This window comes from Corvus hawaiiensis, chromosome 1 (assembly GCF_020740725.1).
Source record: "Corvus hawaiiensis isolate bCorHaw1 chromosome 1, bCorHaw1.pri.cur, whole genome shotgun sequence".
In the NCBI taxonomy this organism is placed as follows: Eukaryota; Metazoa; Chordata; class Aves; order Passeriformes; family Corvidae; genus Corvus; species Corvus hawaiiensis.
Window position 1 is genome coordinate 4,677,720 of NC_063213.1, and position 23,072 is coordinate 4,700,791.

The following is a 23,072-nucleotide window of genomic DNA, read 5'->3' on the forward strand; positions in this document are numbered from 1 at the left end:
ACTAAAGCCCTGATCCAGTGAGATAAAATCAGCACCTGTACTGGCACACTAGTCTATGATGATACAGTGCAGTCCTCCAGGCTGCACTTTGTCACCAACCATTCCCTCCCTGCTCCGTGGAAGAGAACAAAGGTGCCAGAACATTGCCGCTCTTGGAGATAGAACAGTGACAACTCATCCTTTTCCAGCTTGGAATGTGTCTCAAGGTCTCCTGAAGGCAACTGTGCTGCAGCACAAGGTTTTTGTCTGAGGCATGAAGTTGGGATTCTACAAATGCGGGTTTATTTTACCCGGTGTGGTGAAGTAAAAGGAGTAAATTTTCTGCTCCCATGAATGGTTTAATAGCTGTCTAACGCATCCTGGAGACTATATGTAAGTGAAGAACACTTCTCCTCTGGACCAGGAAATATGGCTGGTAGTCCAGTAGACCTGGTCTTGACTGCTGTATCCCAAGCTGTCTGTTTTCACTTGTAGAAACCCTGCAAATCTAAATCTAAAGACACTGTAGTTTAAATCTAAAACTAGATTTAAACTACAGTGTCTTGGGGAGAATCCTAAAGGAGAGCTGGCTTAGAGAGTACCCTCAGGGAAAAAAGCATGTTACACACACAGACATAGAAAGCACACAGGATTTGGGAAACAACAGCAACTTGGCTTTGCCTGAGGTTCTGATATCACTTGGAAAGCAGATTGAGCTGATTTCTGCTGCACATCTGAGCTGCCTCCTGGGTAGACTCCCTGAGTGGCTTGTGTCTTTATTCCTGGTAAACCAGATAACTGGATTACCCTCAGCATGTGAAATTTTGTCCACAATTTGGCAAAGATTGGTTTTACCTGAGCTCCTGGCTGCTTTTACCAGAGCTATGAACATGTCACTAACTTTCTCATTCCAGGTCTCCTCTCATATTCTTTCTTTCACTCTCAATGTCCATAGTACATCTGAGCCTCCAACAAAGTCACTCCTGGGTTGCACAAGCCTGTGTTAGTGTTTCATGAGTGGGAATAGCTCTGTTGTGCTTATGGAAGTGAGAAAAAAAGTGTAATACTGGATTTTAAAGCATCACCCCCTAATCTGGAGTGGGAGAGTGAGATCATACTGGTTAGTGCTACTGGAGTAAAGGAAGAGAAGAGTAAATGTTACTTAGAGTTGTGTAAATTCACACCAGCACTGAGCATTTATCATCTGCACACACCACACAGCCAAACATCACTCGGCTCTGCATCCACATCCTTGGATGGGAGGACTTACTGTTATTCAGAGACATTCCTTGTGCAGGATGTTGAGCTACACATCCTCCAGAGGTTCCTTTTACCCTAAATCTATCTCTGACCTTTTTGTGGGATGACTTGTCTGAGGAGATCTGCTCTGGCAGAGACATTTTTACCCTGTCCTGCCTTCTCTATCAGTGTGCAACAAACTCAAGTCTTCAGGATCACTCTGTTGTGTGTGGCTCATGGTCTTCTCTCTCAATCCTCAGCACCTAGTATCTCCTGTGACAGAGGTCCAATTTCTGACTAGAAAACCTCCTTGAGGGTGACCCACACTTGAGTGAGTCTCACATGCTAATGCAGATGTGACTCCTTCCTTAACACTGTTCTTCCAGCCTTGACCAGACAGGCTTTTCTGAAGCCCTGGGGAAGCTTCAGCCCTTTGTCACCCTCAGATGACATTTCTCATGGAAAGATGTTGTTTTCGTAACTGTCTCCATCATCTGGAGCTGAGTGAGTCAATCCTACATGGTAGAGATCTCTCAGGGACAAAGGCTGGGGCAGCCCTGCAAACCTCTGTTTCCTGGAGCCCCACTTATGGGGATTCTGGGCTTATTTCTGTCTGTCCAGCAGCTCTGCCCAGGTGGATTACTAAAGCTTGCAAAGTCTGTTGAAAATGGGGAAGCCTCTGTCAAGGGGCATCAGAAACCAGCAGGTCTCAGGGAAGGCCTGGGATGGACAGCTGGAAACCTGTACATCCATGTCCAAGGACAAGGGAGGGGAAGCATCCTAGAGAGAAGTTCAGAAAGAGAAACCACAGCCTGGGAATGAGGTCTAGTGCAGGAAATAGAGCATTGACGCATTAATTCATGGGCTTAGCTTTTCTCTGTACATCAGGAGTGACAGTGCCTGGAGACCCCTTTGGACACCTCTATGTTGGGGTGAATTGTGGGGAAATGGATTCATACCCACCGACTGTGGTGCTCCTGCATTTTCCCTCCTCCTCTCAGAGCTGGCAGGGAGAGATCAGGTTTATAGGTGTCATCTGGTAGTGAAAACTCATCTAGGGGCATCAGTCTGAGCACCTTTTGCACAAGTGACAGGGCCACCCACTTCCCACTGCTCCAGTGAGAGGGGTTTGATCTCTGCAAGCCTCCTCTCCATCTCCAAGCACAGCCTGGCCAGGTTTCAGGCACAGCTCTGAGACGGCAGCTCCTTTACCCTGAGCCCCTTGACTCACCCCAAGGTGAGACTGTCTTCAGCATTTGATGAGTCATATAAATGTCAAGGATATCCCTGTTTTCCCTGATTTATGCTGATTGAGCAGTTTCCCTGCTTAGAGCACTGACACTGCTTTTGCTGCAGATGCAGTCATTAAGCAGCTTTATTCCTCCAGCAGATCTGACAGAGCCAGGGTTATTTTGGCACTGGTGAGGCAGTGAGGTTGTTGGGGTGTTTTATTTTATTTTATTTTATTTTGTTTTATTTTATTTTATTTTATTTATTCATTTTATTTATTTTCTTTATTTCATTTTATTTCATTTTGTTCTATTTTAAAAATTAATCATTCTAACACCTTTATCTTTTTTTTTTTACAGACAGCTGATTAAAACATGTGATTTGATGTGCTCTATGACCCTTTTCATAGTGCACGTGTTCATGCTTTAACCCTCTGGGGTTTTTCATGTGCTTGTTTATCATTGGTATAATTGTTAACTCCTGTAATATTTATGTTATGTAATATTTATGCAAAGGGCAGCCCGGGAGGAGCAGAGTGCAATGGCATAGGGAGAGCAGATGTAGCAATGTCCCCACACCCTTAGACTTCAAGACACCAGGGTTCATTTCTCTATTCTGCCCTTCTGACCTTGGCAAGGTCATTTCACTTTTCTCATCACTGTACAGCTGATTTCAAGAATAATTTTTGGTTCCATATTAGCTAACTTGTGCTGCACAGAGGGCTGTGTGTCTTTTTTAATCTGTTTTTTTTTCACCTATATAAAGAACTCCTTCTCTGAAAGGTCGTAATTTAACATCTCCAAGTCTTCGGAAGACAGACTGTCATCATCTTCTTCAGCTCCTGATGTTTTCCTGCTCCTGTTCATTTTTTCAGAAGCCTCCTGGCCCGTTTTGGTTGAATCAACATCAAAATGATCAAAGACACCCTGATTAGAGGTTTCAGAAGCATAGCTGCTGAACATGTATGTTAAGGGAAAATTGTCATCCTGTGTAGGGAAACACATTTTTGCGGAGCCTTCAGCACTGAGACCCATTCCAAACATTTCTTCTGCTGCCTTTGGAGCCTGGCGCTGTGGATCCAACTGCATCAGGAGTTCACAGCTCTGAGTCCCTTCCAGGTCTCTAATACTCATCTCATCCTGCCCATCGAGAAGCGAGAGGCTGGAGGTGTACCACAGCTCCAGTGAGGCATTTGTTTCTGATGAGATTTCCTGGAATAAATCTGAAGGATTTGGATCGAAGAAAGGTAGAGTTTCTGCCTCTGAGTTTTGCAAATCTGAATTTGGAGTTTTTCTTGCTATGCTGGGGAAATCTTGTCCTCCAGAAAAGAACAAGTTACTGTCCCCCAGAAAATCCATGTTGCTGAACTGAAGCTCAGCCTCCTTAGGTACCTTTTCTGAATTGCCTGGTGAAAAAAATATCCCATCCTGTGCCACTGTGCCCTGGACATCCAAGCTCAACAGGTTCTGGGTTTCTAGCAGATGAACATCATGGTGATTCCCTCCCCTGGTGAGATTTTCACTGTTGTCAACTACAGGCATAAGCTCTGGAGGAGGCTGTAGAGGGATTTTTCCATGATTTGAGATTCCTGCAGCTTCTTTCTGATTTTCCTGTGTGGGCACAAGAGGGGGCCAACAGCTGTCCTGTTGCTGCCAAACCTGACTATCTAAAACCTCTTGGTCATGAATGTCAAATTCAGTTCTCTCACGTTTATCATCGTGTGACATACTTGTGCCAGGTGCTAACAACAGGACATCAGTCTCCTTGCTCTCAGTAGAGCCTGAGAATCCTCCAGAGCTCTCCTGGATATGTTTAGGGAACAGCTCTGTCTTTCCAGGCTGTGGGAGGTGATCATTCTTGGAGGCCTTTTGCTTTGCTTGGCTGGAGGAGCTGAGGAGGCCCTGTGCCTTTTCTGTCCTGCCATCAATATTTGCTTGTTTTGAGGATCCTGCAGGTTTTTCTTGTGCATTCTGCTTCTTCTCTGAGGAGTGACCAAACAAAGTGACAAGGGCTGACTGGGACTTTGTGGGTTTCCTCTGGGTTATTGCTTCGTTCTTGGGAGCTCTGCCTTTGTCTTCAGAGCCAAAAAGGGTAATGAAGGGGTTTTTCCCAAGCCTGAAACCTTTACCTGATGTCTCTCTACAGGCTTGGCTGCTTCTGGCCTCCTTGCTCTGAGCAGCAGTCTGTGACATAGGCACAGTGCTTTCCTCTGGGAGTTTCAGATCCACTTTTTCTTCCCCTGCTGGATGGCCTCCAGAGTTGTCCAAGGATATATTTGGTTTGGAATATTCTGATGTCTTGGCTGGATGCTCAGAAATGTGCAAGGTGTTTTCACTAAGAACTTCCCTGTAATCCTTTGACTTGGAGTTGTTGACTTCATCATGTGAGGAGCAAGTAGCACAAGTTCCTTTCAGAGGAGTGTCTGTTGATACTGGAAAACCCTTGCCAGGTGATTTCATATGATGGCTCCAAATACCCTCATGAGTGATAGTTTTCAATGGGCCACATGTGTCCTGAGGTTCTGTTTCTTGTAAAGAGGTCATATTGTTATCATCTGTCCTGTCTGGAGAACCAGGTGAAGAGACTCTGCTCTTTGCAGCTTCATTTTCCTGAGATGTGTGCTCAGGACTGGGCTCTTCCAGAGACCCTGACACACTTACTGGTTTCTCTTCTTTTGTCTTCTCAAATTCTGCCTCTTTGCTCTCAATTCCAGGCAAATCTCTTCTGCTGGATGGTTGCATAACTTCCCCCAAAGTTACTGGCATCTGTTTCCCAGGGAACTCTCTGGTGTTTGCCTTTGATTTCTCATTCAACATTTCAGTGATCTCAGGTGACACACCCAGCCCTCCTGGCTCCAGGGACCCAGAAGATACAAAAGAGGTCCTCAACACACCAGAGGCGGAATGGGCTTCTTCAGCTTCATTTTCAGGGGGATCAACACCCTCAGCTACACATTTTAGCTCTGTACTTGTGGTGTTTCTGGTTTCGGGCTCTCCTGGCACATGAATGGTCTGTGTGCTGCTCATTCCCTCTCCAAGGTGATGCTTGGCCCCTGCAGTATCTGGGCTGGCTACAGTCGGGTCAGGCTTGTTATCTGTCATTGTGCCTCCTTTGCTGGGTGTGCTCAGAGACCCACAGGCCTTGTTTTTTGTCACTGGGACCTCTGTGTCAGCGAGAATGCAGCCACCTGTGCCCCCCAGGTACATCCACAAGGTGGGTTTAGTGCTTTGGCATGTGGGGTGGGGAGCAAGTGAGCCACGAGGCAGGGGTTTCACAGGCTCCAGGACGGGAGGGAGGGAGGCACAGGCAGGTCCTCTCTTCAGCTGGGTTTGGCCCTGCTGGATTGCAGCCACACGCTGGGACACCTTCCCCTCTTTCTTCCCTTCAGGCACTTCCCCATCCCCAGCCTCTTCACGGCCTCTCTGCTCTCTGTTCTTGGGCCAGGAACACACTTGCTCTCTTTCCCTCGTGCAGATGATGCCAGGTAAGAATCTTCCCTTCCCCCCTGCTCCCTCCTGACCCCTGAGCACCATCCTTCCTGCCCTGCTGCCTGCAGCCTGGTAGGTTTGCAGGCTCAGTGCAGGCTTTTTCTGGGAACACACTCCATTACCAGCTTTTCCATTGACAGTGAAGGCTGGTTCTGAAGGTGGCCAGACTGCTCTGAGCTTGTTCCCTAAGAGGACAGACCTGCTGTTCCTGTGCTCAGCCAGCTGCAGATCACACTGTGCATTGAAGGATGCGGGTTTCTCTCTCGTTTCAGTCTTTTTGGCCCTGTTACACCACTCCCAGGGCTGTGGTCCATGCTGAACATGGTGGTGCTCCAGCCTTTCCATCTCACTTCTGCTTCCAGCCCCAGCCATCAGCTTGTAGTGGACTTGGCAGTAAAACACCCCGTGGAGGGCAGCATAGTTTTGCAAGCTGGAAAACACACATTGGCACAGCTGTCAGTGGCTATGTGGGAGGGGAGCTGTAGCACTGATGGACAGGCTTTCAGCAAAATCATTTTTCAGTGGGGAAGGGAGGGAGCAGGTTGAAGAATGAAACCTTTCAAAAGTAGTGTTGACTTTCTCAGAATATGTTTGATTTTTCTTTCAAACACCAAAACACGTGAAAAATTAAACATTTCCTTGCAATGCCTCCGGGGGCTGTAGCCCAGGTTATGTGCAATCCCTTTCTCATTTACAGGCCAGGCTTCATACCAGTACTTCACCTCTGCCCCTGTATTCACAGCGTGGACCTTATGGGTAAAAGTGCCCAGGGCTCCCATGATACAACAACTGCAGGAGGGGAGGAAGTGTCTGCAGAGCTAGGGGTAACAGGATTCCAGGCAGCCTCACAGGAGGTGGGTGTCTCAGTGACTGACAAGCTGAAAACAAGTCAGCATTGTGCCCTGGTGACTGGGAAGCCAACTACATCCTGAGCTGCATGGCCAAGAGAAGTGAATGTTCCTCTATATTTGACTTTTGTAGGATTCCATGTGGATAACTTTGTCCAGTTTTGGGCTCCTCACAGCAAGGAATTCAGCAAAAAGCCACCAAAGTGGTGAGGGACCTGTGTCATCTGAGGAGAGGCTGAGAGATGAGTTGGCCAGGTCCTACCAGGAGAAGGTTAAGAGGGAGAAACTCACTGCTGCGTGTGTCTATTTTATGGGAGGTTATAGAGAAGACAGGGCTGGAGTGCTCTTGGAGGGGGGCAGTGACAGGATGAGAGGTGATGGGAACAACTTGTAACACAGGGAATTGTGATGAGTAGCAAGAAAAACCATTTTCACTGGTGGTCAGATGTTCAAAGAGGGGCCCCAGCTGAAAGGCTGTGTAACCCCCATCCTTGAAGCCATTCACACCTCTCCTGGACAAATTCCTGAGCTCCTGCTCTCCTTAGGCCTGCAGAAGGCTGAGTGGAGACTTCCAGAGGTGCCTTCCAACCTACCTGACTCGATGTGATGCTTGGGGACATGATTTAGTGGTGGAGAGTGTTGGGTAAATGGTTGGACTCAATGACCTTAGAGGCCTTTTCCAACCTTAATGAGTCTATGATTCTATGACCATAGGAAGCACCCTAATGGCTCCTCCAATCACATTCCCTATCAGTATTCCCAAACTGTAAATATTTATTGTAGTTTCAGCTCACCCTTGCACCACCATCCATGCAGATTCCTAATCCACGGGGGTCTGCAATCTTGAGGTGGGCAGACTTCAGCCTCTGGTGATGGAGAGGCAGATGGAATCAGGGAAACTGCATGCCCTTTTTCTCATTTCCTGAGTCCTGCTCTCTCAGAATTACCCTTGGGCAATTTAGATGGAAACTGCTTGGGCATCCCTTAGAAACAAACACACTTGTGTCCTGCCACTCACCTCAGCTTCCTCCCGCAAACCTGACAGCAGAAACACGAGCGGTGCACACAGACCTTGTCAGTGACCACACACTCCATGGGGTAGACAGGCTTCAGGCAGGAGGCACACATTTCTTTCAACATGGGCTGAAGAAGGAGAGACTGAGGTTAAATAACTGAATCATGACCACCTGGAAGTGCATCTGCAAGGTAATTTTCTTGGGATTTTTTTTGCAGATCTGTCGTGCGAGTTCAGATTGCTGTCTGGTCCAGTTAACCTGTCAGCTTGGATGGGTCAGTGTTAATTTTCAGTCAGAACAGAAAGACGGAGCACCCTTGGATCTCTGATGAGAAAAAATATGTTCATTTGATTGAGAGTAAATGATTCATTCAGTTGAATAATATAAAAACCTCGAGTAAGGTGAGAAATGTTGCTCTGACTCAAAAACTCTGTGCAGCTCCTGGAATCACTGGTATCTTATGGCTGCTCACACAGACACATAGTCCAAACCCTGGAAAGGCAGCTCATATCAGCATAAAGCTTCCACAGCTCCATGAATCTGGTGGTTTACTCCACTATGTTTACTGTCTGGATTGTGTTGTGTGCCACGACCTGATTCCTCAAACACATCTTTATGTGAAAAGCCCAGAGAATCTCTCTGGAAAGCATTGCCAGCACCAGCCTTTTTAGTAGAGAGAGAGAGGGGGAAAAGAATCTTGGCTATCAGCCCAGCTGCAGAAATAGGTCCAGGTACTCTGCATGGTCAAGTGACCCAGAGGGTGCAGATGGCAGTAAGGATGCCTCTGTGCACTCCTCACTGCGGTGCAAAGCAGAGGTTCAGCTTAGCTGGCAAATTAATCTGAAAACTCAGGTCTTTCCAAAGCCCCAGAAGGAGCACAGCTGAGCCCAGCCTAACTCTGACAGGTCAGTGCTCTGAGTACTGACACTCCCTCACATCAGGGCAACTCTGCCTCTTTGTCAGGGGTTATTTGCCACAGTTTTGCTGGTGGTCTCTGATCCCTCTGGCTTTCTTTCCATGTGTTCCTACCCTGGTTTGCAGCATTTCCAGCTCACAGAAAAGACAAGTTTACTTTCTGCTCTCATGTTGAGTGGGCTGATGGCCAGATTTTAGCTTTGAGTAAACAGTAGTCCAGAGAAGTTGGGCATTCCCCATCCCTGGAAGTGTTCAAGGCCAGGTTGGAAGGGGCTTGGAGCAACCTGATCTAGTGGAAGGTGTTTCTGCAAGGGGATTGGAATGAAGACGGTCTTTAAGGTCCCTTCCAACCCAAACCATTCTATGACTGTGTTTCTATGAAACAGGAATGTGTTTCTGTATCTAAAGAGATGAGTTGACACAAACAAGAACAAGACACAGAACAAGAACCCTGTCTTTTACTTGCAACACACACCTGGGGAAACAATTTTTAACTTTTTAACTTTTAATTTCATTTTGTCTGATCATATCATTAAGGTCAGGTCATCTTTGTTTTCCTGTGACAACACTTTCAAGAAGATGAGTTTAGCATCTTGAGTTTTCTTCCTTCCTTCTACAGGGAAGCATACAAACAAAATCCCTGTCTTTCCTTCAGTCTGCAATGATCCCAGCATCCCTCCACTCTTCCAGTCCTCTGCAGAGAGCAGACCATGGGTCTGTAAGTGAGTACAGAAATAATGGATGTCTAAACTCCCAGAATTCTTGGTGGAGGTCCAGTTAAGGCAATCTAAAGGGTGATACATCTACCCTGAAACAGGCCCACGTAGTTGTGCAAAGTTGATCTGTTTGCAAGGTGAATTTCACCAGTGTGACTGTAGAACTTCCTCTGATGGTGACGAGCTCTCACCCAGCACAAGGCTCTGTGTCCTGGCAGAGAAGAGAGTAACTCAACATGTCTGTGTTGTATAAGAAGAAAATGCTTTCCTTTAACCGTGACCAAAGAAGGAAGCAGAGCTGTTTAGCAAACAAGCAGGATCTCTCTCCTCTGAACTGGGGATGAATGTCTGTACTCCTGGGGTGTTTCCACAGTGGGATAACCTTTTATAGGGGGTATTGGTCTCTTTAATGGGGGGACTTATTTTCAGTGCTCATTGTCTGATGCATGGCAAACACTCTTGCCTTCAGAGGTGTATTTGGCAGCCCCAGGAATAAGCCTTCCTTATGGTCTGAAAGATAGAGAGGCGATTAGAAGCAATTGAATGGCACTGTGGGCAAGGAAATTATCCTAAGGCTTCTGTGAAAAGCAGTTACAGGGTGTTCCTGGAAGGCTCTTCCAGCACACTGCTGATTACTGCAGTGCTGAAAGTTGCAGCTGGATTATGGCTTATCAGTTGTTGCCTTTTTTTCCTTGTGTGAATTAAAACCTTTATATAGCAGGAGAAGTCAGCCTGAAAACTCCTGTGTAATTGATAAGGGGAGAATGTGGGGAAGGGTCTGGGGCACAAGGCTGATGAGCAGCAGCTGAGGGATCCGGGGGGGGCTGAGCCTCCCCAGAGAAAAGGAGGCTCTGGGGGGACCTTCTGGCTCTCCACAACTCCCTGACAGGAGGGTGCAGCCAGGTGGGGGTTGGTCTCTTCTCTCAAGTAGCAAGTGATAGGACCTGGCCTCAAGCTGTGCCAGGGGAGGTTTAGGCTGGGTGTTAGGAAATATTTCCTCACAGAAAGGCTTGCAAGGCATTGAAACAGGCTGTCCAGGGCAGTGGTGCAGTCACCATCCCTGGAGGGATTTAAAAGATGTGTAGATGTGGCCCTTGGGGACAGGGTTTAGTGGTGTGTTGGTAGTGCTGGGGTAATGGTTGGACTCGACGATCTTTCCAACCTGAATGATCCTGTGATTCCATGGTAAGCACGAATCTTTCACACTGAAGACTGAGTGTCCTCAGGGAGGCCAGTGACTGACAGAGCTGGGAAGGGCAGTACTTTTTGTGGACACTTCAAATGAGGCCTATTTCCTGTCCACTACTGCAAGAGAACCAAATCTGCAGCTGAAGTTCTACTTTGACCCCTCAAGGAGATGTAGGTCTGATAATACCAACTGTCCCCTGTCCCCTGGTGCAGGTAACTCTCCCAGCCTGCTTACTTTTGAAAACATCTACTGTGTGAGAATGCAGATACCCACCAGGGTAAAGTACAGTGAACAATGTCATGTCTTGTACCTAAAAATCACAGAAAAACTGTGACAGCTAATTTGGGATCTGAAAGTTTGTATGAGCTCTGCTGGTTTATTATTGCAAAGTCTGAAGCACGGAGAATATGAGCTGATCCTTCAGCTTGTGTTTGAGTTTCAAATCTTTGCATTTGTTTTTTCTCTCCAGCTCTTTCAGTGTCCCAAAGAGCCATGTATGGTGCTGAAACAGTGCAGCATGTGTCTCCTCATCATATTTCAGTTCCTAGATGATGGAAATATCACGAAAGAAGCACGTCTTAAATGATCTTAGTCTCATAAATGGCTCTTTGAGACATTTAGAAATCCTGTAAAACCAGAAACACAAACAATAAGATTGGTATTTCTAAGCAGTGGCAGTGCAGGATGTTTGGGTTTATTTGAGTTTATGTGGAATAATTTTCATTGCCTGAGCAACCTGTTTGCAGCTTACTAAAATTGCTCCACAGTTGTCCTTCAAGAGAAATGAAACAAACATGTGATGGAAGCCGAGATGGAAACAAACAGGGGTAAGAAAGGAGTGTTGGAAAAATTTTGAAGAGGGTCTCCAGGTAACTAACTCTCTCTTATTTCTGCTGTGGGTCCTACTAAAGGAATTGGGAGGGTGTAAGTGGTTATTTTATTCAGGTTGCCTGAAAATAGTTATGCTCAGTTTATTATGATCTGCTCTTCCAGCTCAGCCTTCAGTGTGCAACGGAAAATTATGTTCCTGTTCTTCTTTTGGCATGTCTTTCAAATTTATGGGGTTCTGGATGTAAATCAGTGAGATCTGGGTATGTACATCTTTTCTGGGAAGGAAGCAGAAATCCAGCGTGGTCTAGAACACCTTGAACAAGGTCTTTGTGATGCAAGATGACAACTGCTATTTAGAAGCTTTGCTATGGGCTCAGGGATGTGGAGTGGTAGACTCTGAACAGTCCCTTCCTCTCCAGTGTCCTGCTCCTAATTCATTAGTGTGGGCTCTTTTTCCTCAGAGGAAAAGGGCAAACATTAATCATAGCAAATTACTGAGTTTTTGTTTTTTCACTGAGGTTACTGTCCCATTCTCAGAAAGATAAAGTGATGCACTGAGAGATGAGGTGGCTGGCTATAGTTCAACGAGTCTACAATCTGAGCCAGGCTGTAGGACACAGCTCCACAGCCTCACCTCAAGTCCTGTGTGCAGTTTTGGTCACCACAATAACAGAAGGACATTAAACTATTAGAGAGTGTCCAAAGGAGGGCAACAAAGATGATGAAAGGCCTTGAGGCATGAGGAGTGGCTGAGGGCCCTTGGTCTGTTCAGCTTGGAGAAGAGGAGACTGAGGGGAGACCTCATTATGGTCTTTAACTCCCTCATGAGGGGAAGTGGAGGGGCATGTGCCAATCTCTGTGACCAGTGACAGACTTGAGGGAATGGCCTGAAGCTGTGTCAGGGGAGGTTTAGGCTGGATATTAGAAAACAGTTCTTCGCCTGTTGGGCACTGAACAGGCTCCCACAGAAGTGGTCACAGCACCAGCCTGAGCTCAAGAAGTGTTTGGACAATGCTCTCAGCCGCATGGAGGTGATGCCATGAAGATTTTTTGCCTTTTCTTTCATACCCCTGTTATACCTTTTTTACAACTTTTGTATTCTTAGTGCTTTTTTCCTACATTCTTGGTCTTTGTCAAGCTGAGAGACTCAACATTTTAGAAGCTTTGTAGGTAGGGATCAGTGTGCCCCAAACCCCAAGGTCCTCTCCAGAACACATTCTGTAAGCTAAGATAGAACCATCCAGGGGAAGGCTCCTTGGGGAGGGGGGCTCACTTGAGCCTCTCATTGGGGAATCTTTGATAGATATGATAATTAGTAACACCTATAATGTTATACCAGATCTTTTGGGGGGTGCATTTTTGCAGGGTGCATTTTGATGCATTTGACCTGGACGTGTGCACCTAAGGATCCTTAAAATAAATACCAAGGTAAAATCCCTTCTAACCATATTTGACTCTTGATTTTAAGACCAGGAAAAGGCATCAGAGGAAATTTTGGGGATTTCTTGTGCAGGGCCCGGACCTGGACTCAACGGTCCTTGAGGGTCCCTTCCAACTCAGGATATTCTGTAATTCTGTGAGAAACCATCTGGCCCCTCCATAGGCTCCTCACATTCCCCCACACCTGGAGTGAACTCCTTGCTCACCCACCCATCCCAGAGCCGAGTGTGAGGTGAGTTGAGGCACAGCAGTGAGTAAGGGCTGGCTCATCAGCTGCTCCTCCTCATAGGACTTGTAGAGGCACAACACCTCAGCTGCCTTCTCCCGTGGGGGAAATGGGTACACACAAGTGTCCAGACCTTTCCTGGTGTACACATCCTACCCAGGCTCCACATGCCTACACAGAGTCCTGGTTCTGTATCATCCTGGACTCATTTTTCAGATAAGAGTATGAACACTCTTTGCTGAAGGGCTGGTGATCCACCCACACTCTAAAGAAGATGTATACCAAACCCCTCCAGTGACACAGAGTGCTCTCAGTGTGTGATTCAACTGGTCCATCAAGATATAATTTCTAGGCACTTTGAAAGGAAACAAGCACTGAATAAAAGAAACTCTACCAGACCAAAGTATTTTTAGAGGTAATGTTTACCATCAGAATGCAGCAATAGAAGTTAAAAAAAAAAAAAAAAAAGCCACAAAATATCTAAAATCTTGAGTTGAGAATGTACAAAACAAAGTCATAATAATAAGAAAAATTGCTTTACAAATTCTCAAAATGAATTTAAACAGTAAACATGTAGGAAAGCATGGAAAATCTAAAATAAGGAGTTTGTGTATACTGAATAATAAATTAGAATTCTAGAAATAAAGAAGAGAAAGCAGTAACCATTCTGACTCAAGAATCTTTCATAGCATATTTCTTTGGGGGAATGGCATTGATAGTAGCTGTAGGTCTTGGCTTTACAATTTCCAGTATCATCAAACACTTTCCAGGAACTGAAAAACAAACTGATAAATAACTCCCCCAAGTCCAAGAGCGACAACAATTCAAGACTTTTTTTTCCTTTTCTTATTGGCTAAGAGAAAATCTATCCAACCCACCCGTCAATATGAACTTGTGTATATATATGTGTGTGTGTATAGGATGCCCTTCTTAGAAAAAGAAGGTACCATAAAGGTGTTTGTTTTCCAATGACCAGATTGATTGGTTTTTTAATTGATCCTACCTATCCTTCCTTCTGCAGTGGTTCAGAGAAGCCCGATCCAACACCTCCAACCACCCCCACCAAACTTTCTAGGGGGAAGTACCCTAAGGTGCCCATGGATGGATTTTTCCCTTGTGCTTCTAACAGTGCCAGGACTCCGGGTTGTGGTGCAGCACCAAGTCTGTTGGGCTGGCCAGGTGAGGGATGTTCTCCAGTGTCAAGGCAGGCTGCACTTGTCCTGTCTGCATGCAAACACCGAGACGATGACCCTGAGAAGTCCGTAGGGTGAAGGTAAATCCCTGTGTGTAATGTGGATAAAACAGGAGAAATGTTTATCATGGCCCTTCTCTTTTGTCTTATACAGTCCTCTCTTGCTCTCCAGAATCTCCTATTTCTTTGGCTTGGAGTTGCCAAAGGTGACAAAGACCACTCCTGGCTCCTGAAAAGTCCCGTTGGTGTGGAAGTCTTCACCTGGGCTCTTCAAGTACCTCCGAAACACAGGTGAGGCAGATACCTCATACTGGGGATGAGAAACCACATCGCACGTGGAGGATGTTTGTGTCTCAGATTGCTTGGTGACTGTGGTGGACGAAGTGATGATTTTGTTTCCAAACTGGTCCATTTCCTCATACTGCTCCATAACAGTCCGGGTGGCTCCGTAGAGCTTGGACCCGTCGGGCCCTGTCTGCAGCTCCAGGATGCTTTTCTGCCTCCGTGGATTTTGTGGGCTGGGGACATTCAGGGAGCGGTATTCTGAAAAGCTGCCTTTCATCCCACAGTGGCAGCTGTCTTTGGAGGTGTCCAGAGAGCACTTCTCTTTGTCACTGGTTGGATGGTTGGCATTGCCAAGCATGTGCTGTTTCATTGAGCTCAGCCCAGCTTTTGTTTGGACGGGGTCTGGCCTCTTCTCTAAGGGTTTTGTGTCATGCCCAGCAGACCCTGCTGAGGGGTGGTTAAACGAGCTAAAGCTGTTCTGAGCAAAAGCATCCCTCTTTCCTGGAGAGTCAAGACAGTCTGGTAAAGGGCTATCCTGGGGGGAATGTGCTGTCCTGGGTGATTCTGCTGGTTTCCTGGCAGCAGACTCAATGGAGATGTAGGAAGGTGAGGAGGGAGAGCTGACACGAGACTGAATGAGGCGGGGGACCCCTAGCTCTGCCTTGGCTGCCTCGGTCTTTTCTGCCACCTTTGCACTTTCCACAGATGCTGCTTCCCCTGTCTCCAGCATGACTTCCTCTTGCTTGGCTTTGCTTGAGACAATGCTGATTTTACGGATATTGCTACTGCTCACAGAGCTTTGGGTGCTCCCCAGAGACTCCTTGAACAACCCTGAGAGCCCAGCAATGTCTGACTCAGACTTGAGACTAGAAACAGAATAAATAGCTTTCTTGATGGCCTCCTCAATATCCTGGATGCGGGCAAGTGTTTGCTCCTTCAGGTGGAGAATCTCAGCACTTGCTCGCTCCAGGTCCTCAAAAACCAGATCCACTGAGGAGACACTGTCAGCATCCTCCTTTGCCGCAGCCTTGTCCTGTTGCTTGGCCTTCTGGCGCACAACCCACTCAGGGACCTTCTCAAAGAAGCTCTTGAGAGCTTTCACATCCACTTTGCTTGTTTCCTCCTCAAACTCCCTCACTCGGTTCAAGATCTCTTGCAGCTGCTCCTGTCTCCTGAGGTTCTCAAAGATCTCCATAGCCTCCTTGACATTGCCTTTCATGATCTCCTCTTTGTGTACTGACAACCTCTTCCGACGCTCATCTTCTGTTTCTCTCTTTTTTTTTTCTCTCATAACAACCCCTGGCTTCTCCTGGGCAGGTGTCTCTGCCTCCCTATCAGGACATTTCAGTTGCCTGCTATTCCCCTGCTGGTGCTCCTCAAAGGAGTTCACTGACTGCTGATGGAAGGACATAGAATGAGACATTTGCCTCCTCTCATGCACCTGCTGCATGACTCTCTGACTATCCCACAATCCATAAGAATTAGATACACTTTCTCTTTCCACCTTGGATAAAGCATTTTGTGCAGTGCCATCTCCTCTCTTCGGAGGGGTGCTGTGGCCCACAGGGGAGGTGCTTGGCTCAGTTTGTCCTGGCACATTCTGTGTCTGTGCTCTGCCAGGACAGGTTGGAGAGGACAATGAAGAGCACCCGTTCTCCTCTTGGCACAGCTCTATCTGCCTCTGAGCCACCTCACCTGGACACCTCCTTGGAGCAGCTGCTTTATCACTCATCATTCCCTGCTTGACTTCAAAACCAATGACTCCATTATTCATTGGTTTTGAGGTCTTAGCACTGTCTGATTCTACCTTTCCTTGTCCTCCTTTGCTGGCCTTGTACCTTTCTTCTGCTATTTGAAGAGGGGTTTTGGCAGTGTATTTTGGCAGCTTTCTCTCAGGGTTTGTACACTGAACTGTGACAGACTTCTTCACAGATGTCTCCAAATTGCGGCATTTTGCCTGAGCCTCCTCATACCCTGTTTGTTCATGAACTTCCATGCAGCTTAATCCCAGCTCTGTGGGGGAAGGCTTTGGTTTGCTAATCTCCCTCAAGCCTGAAGGTTTTGGAGGCAGGGGTGGAGGGATGGGTTTGATTGATTTGCTTGTGCTGTTATTTGCAGAGGCAGAATATGCCTCGTGTAAGAGGTGCTCAGGTTTTGGAGGGGGAACAGGTTTTTTCCTGGGTGGGGCAGTAGTTTCTGGTTTTGGAGGAGTCCTGGGCTTCTCTGCAGGACTCTGATCACTGGGTTTGCAGGACAGAGAAGGGAGAGTGGGAAGAGGGGTTTGGAGTAGTGCAGAACATCCTGGGGCTTCGTCTTTGCTGGTTGGTAATAGAAGGGCACCTTCTCTTGCTGCTTTAGTTGAGGGTGGGCAATGCTCTGCTTTCATCACAGCAACTGAGGGAGGAGGAGGAAAGTCATTATCAGCCTGCGACCCTGAAGCCACTACAGCAGCCTCGTTACTAGTGAGTTGAATCTCATTTTTCTTTTTACACACAGAATAGGACTGCCCTGCATTTCTGTATATCATGGCAGCTTTAAAATCCCCTCTGGAGACATTAACGTTAGACTTTTCCAGCGACTGAAGTGTGGCTTTTAAATTACCTCGGACAACGTCCTCCTTTTCTACCAGGCGCTGTTCTGTGGCGGCACTTTGCAGTGCTCTGATAGCTGTCTGCACATCCCCTCTGACACCAACATCTCTTTCTTCTTGCACTGATTGCTCTTTGTAATCAGACTCAACACAAGGGTTTATATAGGTTTTCACAGGTGTGGCAGTATAAAGGCCATCCTTAATGCTAAAATCTCTACTGGGCACAACTTGGATTTCCTGGCTCAATAGTTGTCCTCCCTGTACTTCCTCAGAAGCACTGACCTTTTTGTGTGATGCTATGCTCTTCTGAGACACGCTTGTGTGGGTATTGGATGCCTCCTGGACTCTGGTGGTGGTGGTCCTGGTGGCAGTGCTGCTGCTCTCCTGCTTGGTGGATGAAGAGTCCTGTTGGTGTACGGTTGATTGAAGGGTCATGGTCCCCTGTGAGCTGACTGTCTGCTGCCTGCAGGCTGTGTGGACCTCCTCCCTGTTCCTCTGGAACTTGCTCTGAACGTGGTGCTGAATGTTTTTTGCTTCTGCTGTCGCCAGCCTCAGGCTTTGCATTGCAGCCTGAAGATCACTCCCCAGGGCCTTTTCTTCTCTCTGAGTCTGGCTGGCTTCCCCAGTCACCACACTCTGCTGTTTCCCATCCACTTCTGCCCTCTGAGCTGTCATTGGGGTCGGAGATGTGCCTTGCATCATAGTTTTTGGTTCTTTCAAATGGGCAGTGGTGGCTTCTTCTTTCTCTGCCTTCTTGCTGGCATCTGCAACCCTTTGGATTGACTTTGTAGTCACCTTAAGCCCTCCAGACAGAATTTCTTCCTTTCCCATCACTGTGGGCAGGGGCTTCCCAAGACATTGCACAGTGGTGCCAGTCACACCTGCTGCATGCACAGCCTCTCTCTGTAACACACCCTCTCTGCCTGTGCTTGCACATACAAATCCCTTTTTTGCTCCCTCCATAGCCCCTGGCTCACTTCCTGCAATTACTTTCTCTATTTTTTCTTTATTTGGCAAGACGTGTACGTTAGCCCCCTGCACAACCCGTGGGCCGCTCTCATCTGCCCCCTCCTCTGCTTGGGAAGAGATGAGGGATTGTATCTCTGACTCCTGCTGGAGATTCTTCAGATAGCTGAGGTCTCCCTTCTCAATGCAGCTTGCAAAAAGTTGTACATTTCCCTTCTCATTGTCCTCACGCTTGATGGTAGCTGCTGCTTTCTGCTCCTGAGAAGAAGCCAACAGGTTCCCAATCGTTGACTTCACATCCCCCTTGACAACTTTCTGCTGGACAGAATGGAACAGGAGGGAGTAGAGAGTCATCTTCACTGATCCTGACTTTGTCTCTTGTAGGACCATCCCCTTTTTGATGGAAGCATCTTGACTGAGGAGACCCTGTAAGGCCTTGGCTACATCTCCACTCAAGTCCTCTTTGCCTTTAGCAGCTTCACTCTGGTCCAGCAGCTGCAATGGGCTTACTTTGATCTTGCCCTCTCTGTCCTCCTCTACCAGCACACTCTGTGCTTCCACGTTGGTTCTGTGCAGGAGCTGCAGCATAATCCTTTGCAAGTGGCCTCCCACAATCTCCTCTTTCAGGATCTCTGGAGCTCCTGGGCTGCTGAGCTGGTACTTCACCATCTTCACACTCTCCATATCATTAGCTTCGATGAGGATTCCATCATGCTGGATAGCTTGGCAAGTGCAGAGAGTCTCTAAAGTCTCCTTCATGGTTCTTTCTTTCAGTTCTATTTCTATGCTACCTTCAGAAGTACTAAATTTATCCAGGGGTGTGCTCTCAAAGAGCCACGTTGTGCTTTTCACATCTGCACGAGGGATCTCTTCTTGGGCCCCAGCACTGGCTGTCACCTCTGTGTCCTTAAGGGTGTCCATGGGCTGGGTTTCAAACAACCAGGTGCAGCGTTTTACATCCCCTTTTTGGCTGTCCTCTCTCTGCACTGTGCTCATGGATGAGCTTCTCTCCGCATCCCCATACAGGGAGTCCACAGGATGGTTCTCAAAGAGCCAAGTGGATGTCCTCACGTCACCTCGCTGCACGTCACTGACACTGACCATCCTCACATACTTCTTCTGGCCCACTTGCTGGGACTCAAAGAACTGCTTGTTGGACTGAACATCTCCCTTCTGCACATCATCCACTGTTCTGGGCACAGACAACTTTCCCCCTGAGAAGGAGTCAAGAGGCTCTGTCTCAAACCTCCACCGGGCAGTCTGGACATCTCCTTTCTTGATGTCCTCTTGGGTGACAGCCCTAATCACAAACACCTCTTCTTCCTTCTTGATCTGATCCAGGGGCTTAGTTTCAAACAACCACCGGGCTCCTTTCATATCACCTTTCATGATTTCTTCTTTCTGCACTGAGGTGACCTCATGGTATCCCCCCTCTTTGTCCTGGATAGCGTATAAAGGTTGGCTTTCGAATAGCATTGTGCAGGACTTGACATTAGCTTTGCTCATGGTGTCTTTCTGGATCTTCTGGAGCTCTGTCTCGTCCACTTTGTCATGGATTTGGTCAAGGGAATAGGTCTCAAATACGAACCTTTTTCCTCCAACATCTCCCCCCTTGACATTCTTTTCTGGAGGGATTTCCTGGATACCTTCAGAGTTGTCCTTCAGGGTGTCCATGGGGTAGTTCTCAAAGAGCCACGTGAACTTGTGCACGGACCCGGCTTCAATTGTTCCGGCATCCTTCTGGGACTTTGGCTTGGTGGCTGTGTCCAAGGGCTTGGCTTCAAAGAACTCTTTCACTCTGGACACTTCCCCAGACTGGAACTCCACACGACTGGAGTAACGCATGGTTTTTTTCCGGTCAGCTTCACTGACAGTGCTGCTGCCCAAGGGTTCGGTCTCAAACAGGTGCCGGACGGTTTTGACATCCACTCCCTGTAATTCTTCCTGACTGTAGGCCTTACTGACTTGCAAATACTGCTCCTCCTGGCCTTTCAGGGAGTCCAGGGGCTGAGTCTCAAACATCCATGTGTAGGACTTCACATCAGCTTGGGGCACACTGCCATCCTCCTCCTGCTTCTTCTCAGCCTTCTCGTACAGGGTGTGCATGGGCTGGGTCTCAAACAACCACCGGCAGGTCTTCACATCCCCCTTCTGGGAGATCTCTCGCTTCACTGAGGGACGCTTCTCCCCTTCCATGGCTTGGAGATGAATGACATCCATGGGTTGTGTTTCAAAGAGCCACTTGGCTGTCCTGACATCACCAGCCACCACCTCTTGTTTTGTGATGCCCCGTATTATATCCACTTTCTTGATGCTTTCATCAAACTGGTCCAGGGGCCTTGTTTCAAACATCCACTTGTAGTTCTTGACGTCACCACTGATGATCTGTTCTCTGCTTACAGAGGTGACTTCGTGGAAATTGCCAAAGCTATCCTTGATGGCATACAGGGGTGTTGTCTCAAACAGGATTTGGTTGGCTTTGACATTGCCAGCTGGAATCTTCTCCTCCTCTTCTTTGGTGGTGGGCTCAGCATCAGCCTGCTTAATGCTGTCTAAGGGGAGAGTCTCAAACAGGGTCTTGAAAGATTTCACATCCCCTTTCACTACCTCTTCCATGCTGGTGGCTGGAATTTCTTCCTCAAATGCCTTGGAGATACTGCCAAGGGGACAGGTCTCAAAGACGTGTTTTCTTTGCTTCACATCTCCCTTCTCATCTGCTGAAAGATCTACTTTCTTCAAACGTCCCACCTCAAAATTGTCTTTCAGTGTTTCCATCGGCTGCGTTTCAAAGAGCCAGAGTGTAGATTTCACATCGCCTCCGATGACTTTTTCTTTGGTTACAACACTTTCCGAAGCTTCTCCTTTCAGGGAGTCTAGAGTCTGGGTCTCAAAGAGCAATCGCTGCTTAGTGACATCTGCCCCTGTGACAAAATCTGTCGAAGCCTTGAAGTCCTGTTCTTCAACTGTGATTTCTCTGATGGCATCCAAAGGCTGAGTTTCAAATATCCACCTTGCGCCGCTGACATCGGGCCTTCCAATTTCTTCCAGAGAAATCCCACGGATTATCTGCACTTTGGAAGTGTCCTTGTTGATAGTATCCAGGGGCTGAGTCTCAAACAGCCAGCGAGCTGTCCTGACTGCATTGCTCTGAATTTCTTCTCGACAGACAGACTTGATTTCATGGATAGTCCCACTTTTATCTCTGATGGCACAGAGGGGCTCTGTTTGGAAAAGCCTGACAGTCTTCTTAACATCGCCTTTAAGCTCCTGGATTTCTGACTTGAGTTGTAGGATGCTCTTCTCCTCCACTGAGGAGCAGCGTCCTATGGCATCCAAAGACTGTGCTTCAAAGAGCTGTTTGGCCCCTTTCACGTCACCTCCCTGGACAGGCTCCTTGAGAACTGCCTCCTGCACCTCGGTTTCATCCGAATACAGTTTGTTTAATGTGTCCAGTGGCTGGGTTTCAAAAAGCCACCGGGCAGTGCGAACATCCCCTCTGGCAAGGTCTGTTTCTGACACCTTGGCTGATGTTGACAGGTTGTATCCATTTATGGATTGGCTTTCAAACCTCAGGGAAGTGCTTTTCACATCCCCACTGGGAATGACCTCTTCTTCTGTCAGCTTCTTTGTGGCTTGGTGGTCCCCAATGGAGTCAAGTGCCCAGTTCTCAAAAATCCAGCGCATGGACTGAACCTCTCCCGGGAGAACTTTATCCAGGTTCACAGAGGCCTGTGCATTGGGATCCTCGATGTTAAGCATTTCTGCCAGATCCTCAGTCACAGCTTCTTCCAGGTTCTTCCTGAGCTCGGGGTGCATGTGCCTGTAGAGCCTCTTCAGCTCATTCACCTGGCGCTGCTGGTAGAACTTGGAGAAGGCTTGCTTTGGAGGAGGCACAGGGAGTGCATTGAGATCCTGACCCCCTGGAGCGACGACCTGGACTGAGCCAATGGCTGGAGGGGGAGGCAAGTCATCTTCCATTTTCTTAATGGCAACTTTAGATGATTTCTGAGCTTCTGACATCTTTGGGGAAACAGTTTTAAACGTCAGCATAGCCTCTCACCCCCCGTCCCCACGGCCGTTAATGGAGTGAACGGCAAAGGGAAAAGCCAACGGGAGAAATCCATGCACCCAGTAAGCTCCATACCTTTAGTTCAGTAGCACACAGCACTCCAAATCATCACATCACTGCACACGCTCCAGGCTTGGTGTTAACCCTGGTTCCACAGCAAAGCAAGGTCTCTAATCCGGGTGAGGTGGTTAGTCTACAATTCCCTGGATTCAGTCCAGCTACAGCACAAGAGAGGTGCCCGATTTGGACTATGCCATCAAGAGAGAACAACCGTAAGAAAGATAAGGCTGACTTAGAGAAGTCAGCTAGAAGTTAACTTCTCCCTCCTGCTGCCCAGTGTCCAGGACTGTTGTGTCCCCAGCTGAGGACCTGAAGAGTCTGGGAACAAAGGATCTGGGTACAGAAGAAAGCCAAGGAGCTATTTGTGAAGAGATCTCAAGAAGAAAATGGGGAGAGGGAACCAAAGTGTCAAACTGAGCTGATAAGGTTGGACACTATGGGGTGCCCACTGCTCAGGAGGGAGGGCTTGGGGAAGGATGTTCATCTGATTAATGATTTCTTCTGTTGCACTCAGGAGTGTACTCCATGTTACCATTTGCACAAGAATAGGTGCACGTTTACATAGCTGGAGACTTAAATAAAGCTCTTCTGACTTGTAGACTTGTACAGGCATGAGGCTAACTAAGGTTTGCAAACTGCTGGAATCAGCACGCCAAAATCTGTGCTGCCTTAGAGGGAAAAGCAAGGCTGAGGGACCACAGGGTGGAGTAGCTCCTATAGGTGGTGGCCAGGAAAGTTAGATCTGTTTATACTCAGTGAGACTGAGCTCATCTCAAATTCACAGCAGTGTTGG

The 23,072-nt window shown here is 47.6% G+C and overlaps 1 protein-coding gene across 3 annotated transcripts in view; it reads right to left on the reverse strand.

The window, feature by feature from the left end:
• Positions 1 to 13,605: 13,605 nt before the first annotated feature.
• The window catches only part of XIRP1 (xin actin binding repeat containing 1), a 29,118-nt gene continuing 19,651 nt past the window's right edge, over positions 13,606 to 23,072 (reverse strand). For 2 of the 3 annotated variants that reach the window (XM_048318253.1, XM_048318331.1), the window contains one exon: positions 13,606 to 22,170. In XM_048318253.1, coding sequence (XP_048174210.1) covers positions 14,488 to 22,170 — 7,683 coding nt within the window. In that variant the 3' untranslated portion in view covers positions 13,606 to 14,487. The remainder of the gene's footprint in view (positions 22,171 to 23,072) is intronic. The other variant, XM_048318374.1, reaches the window with a different exon arrangement.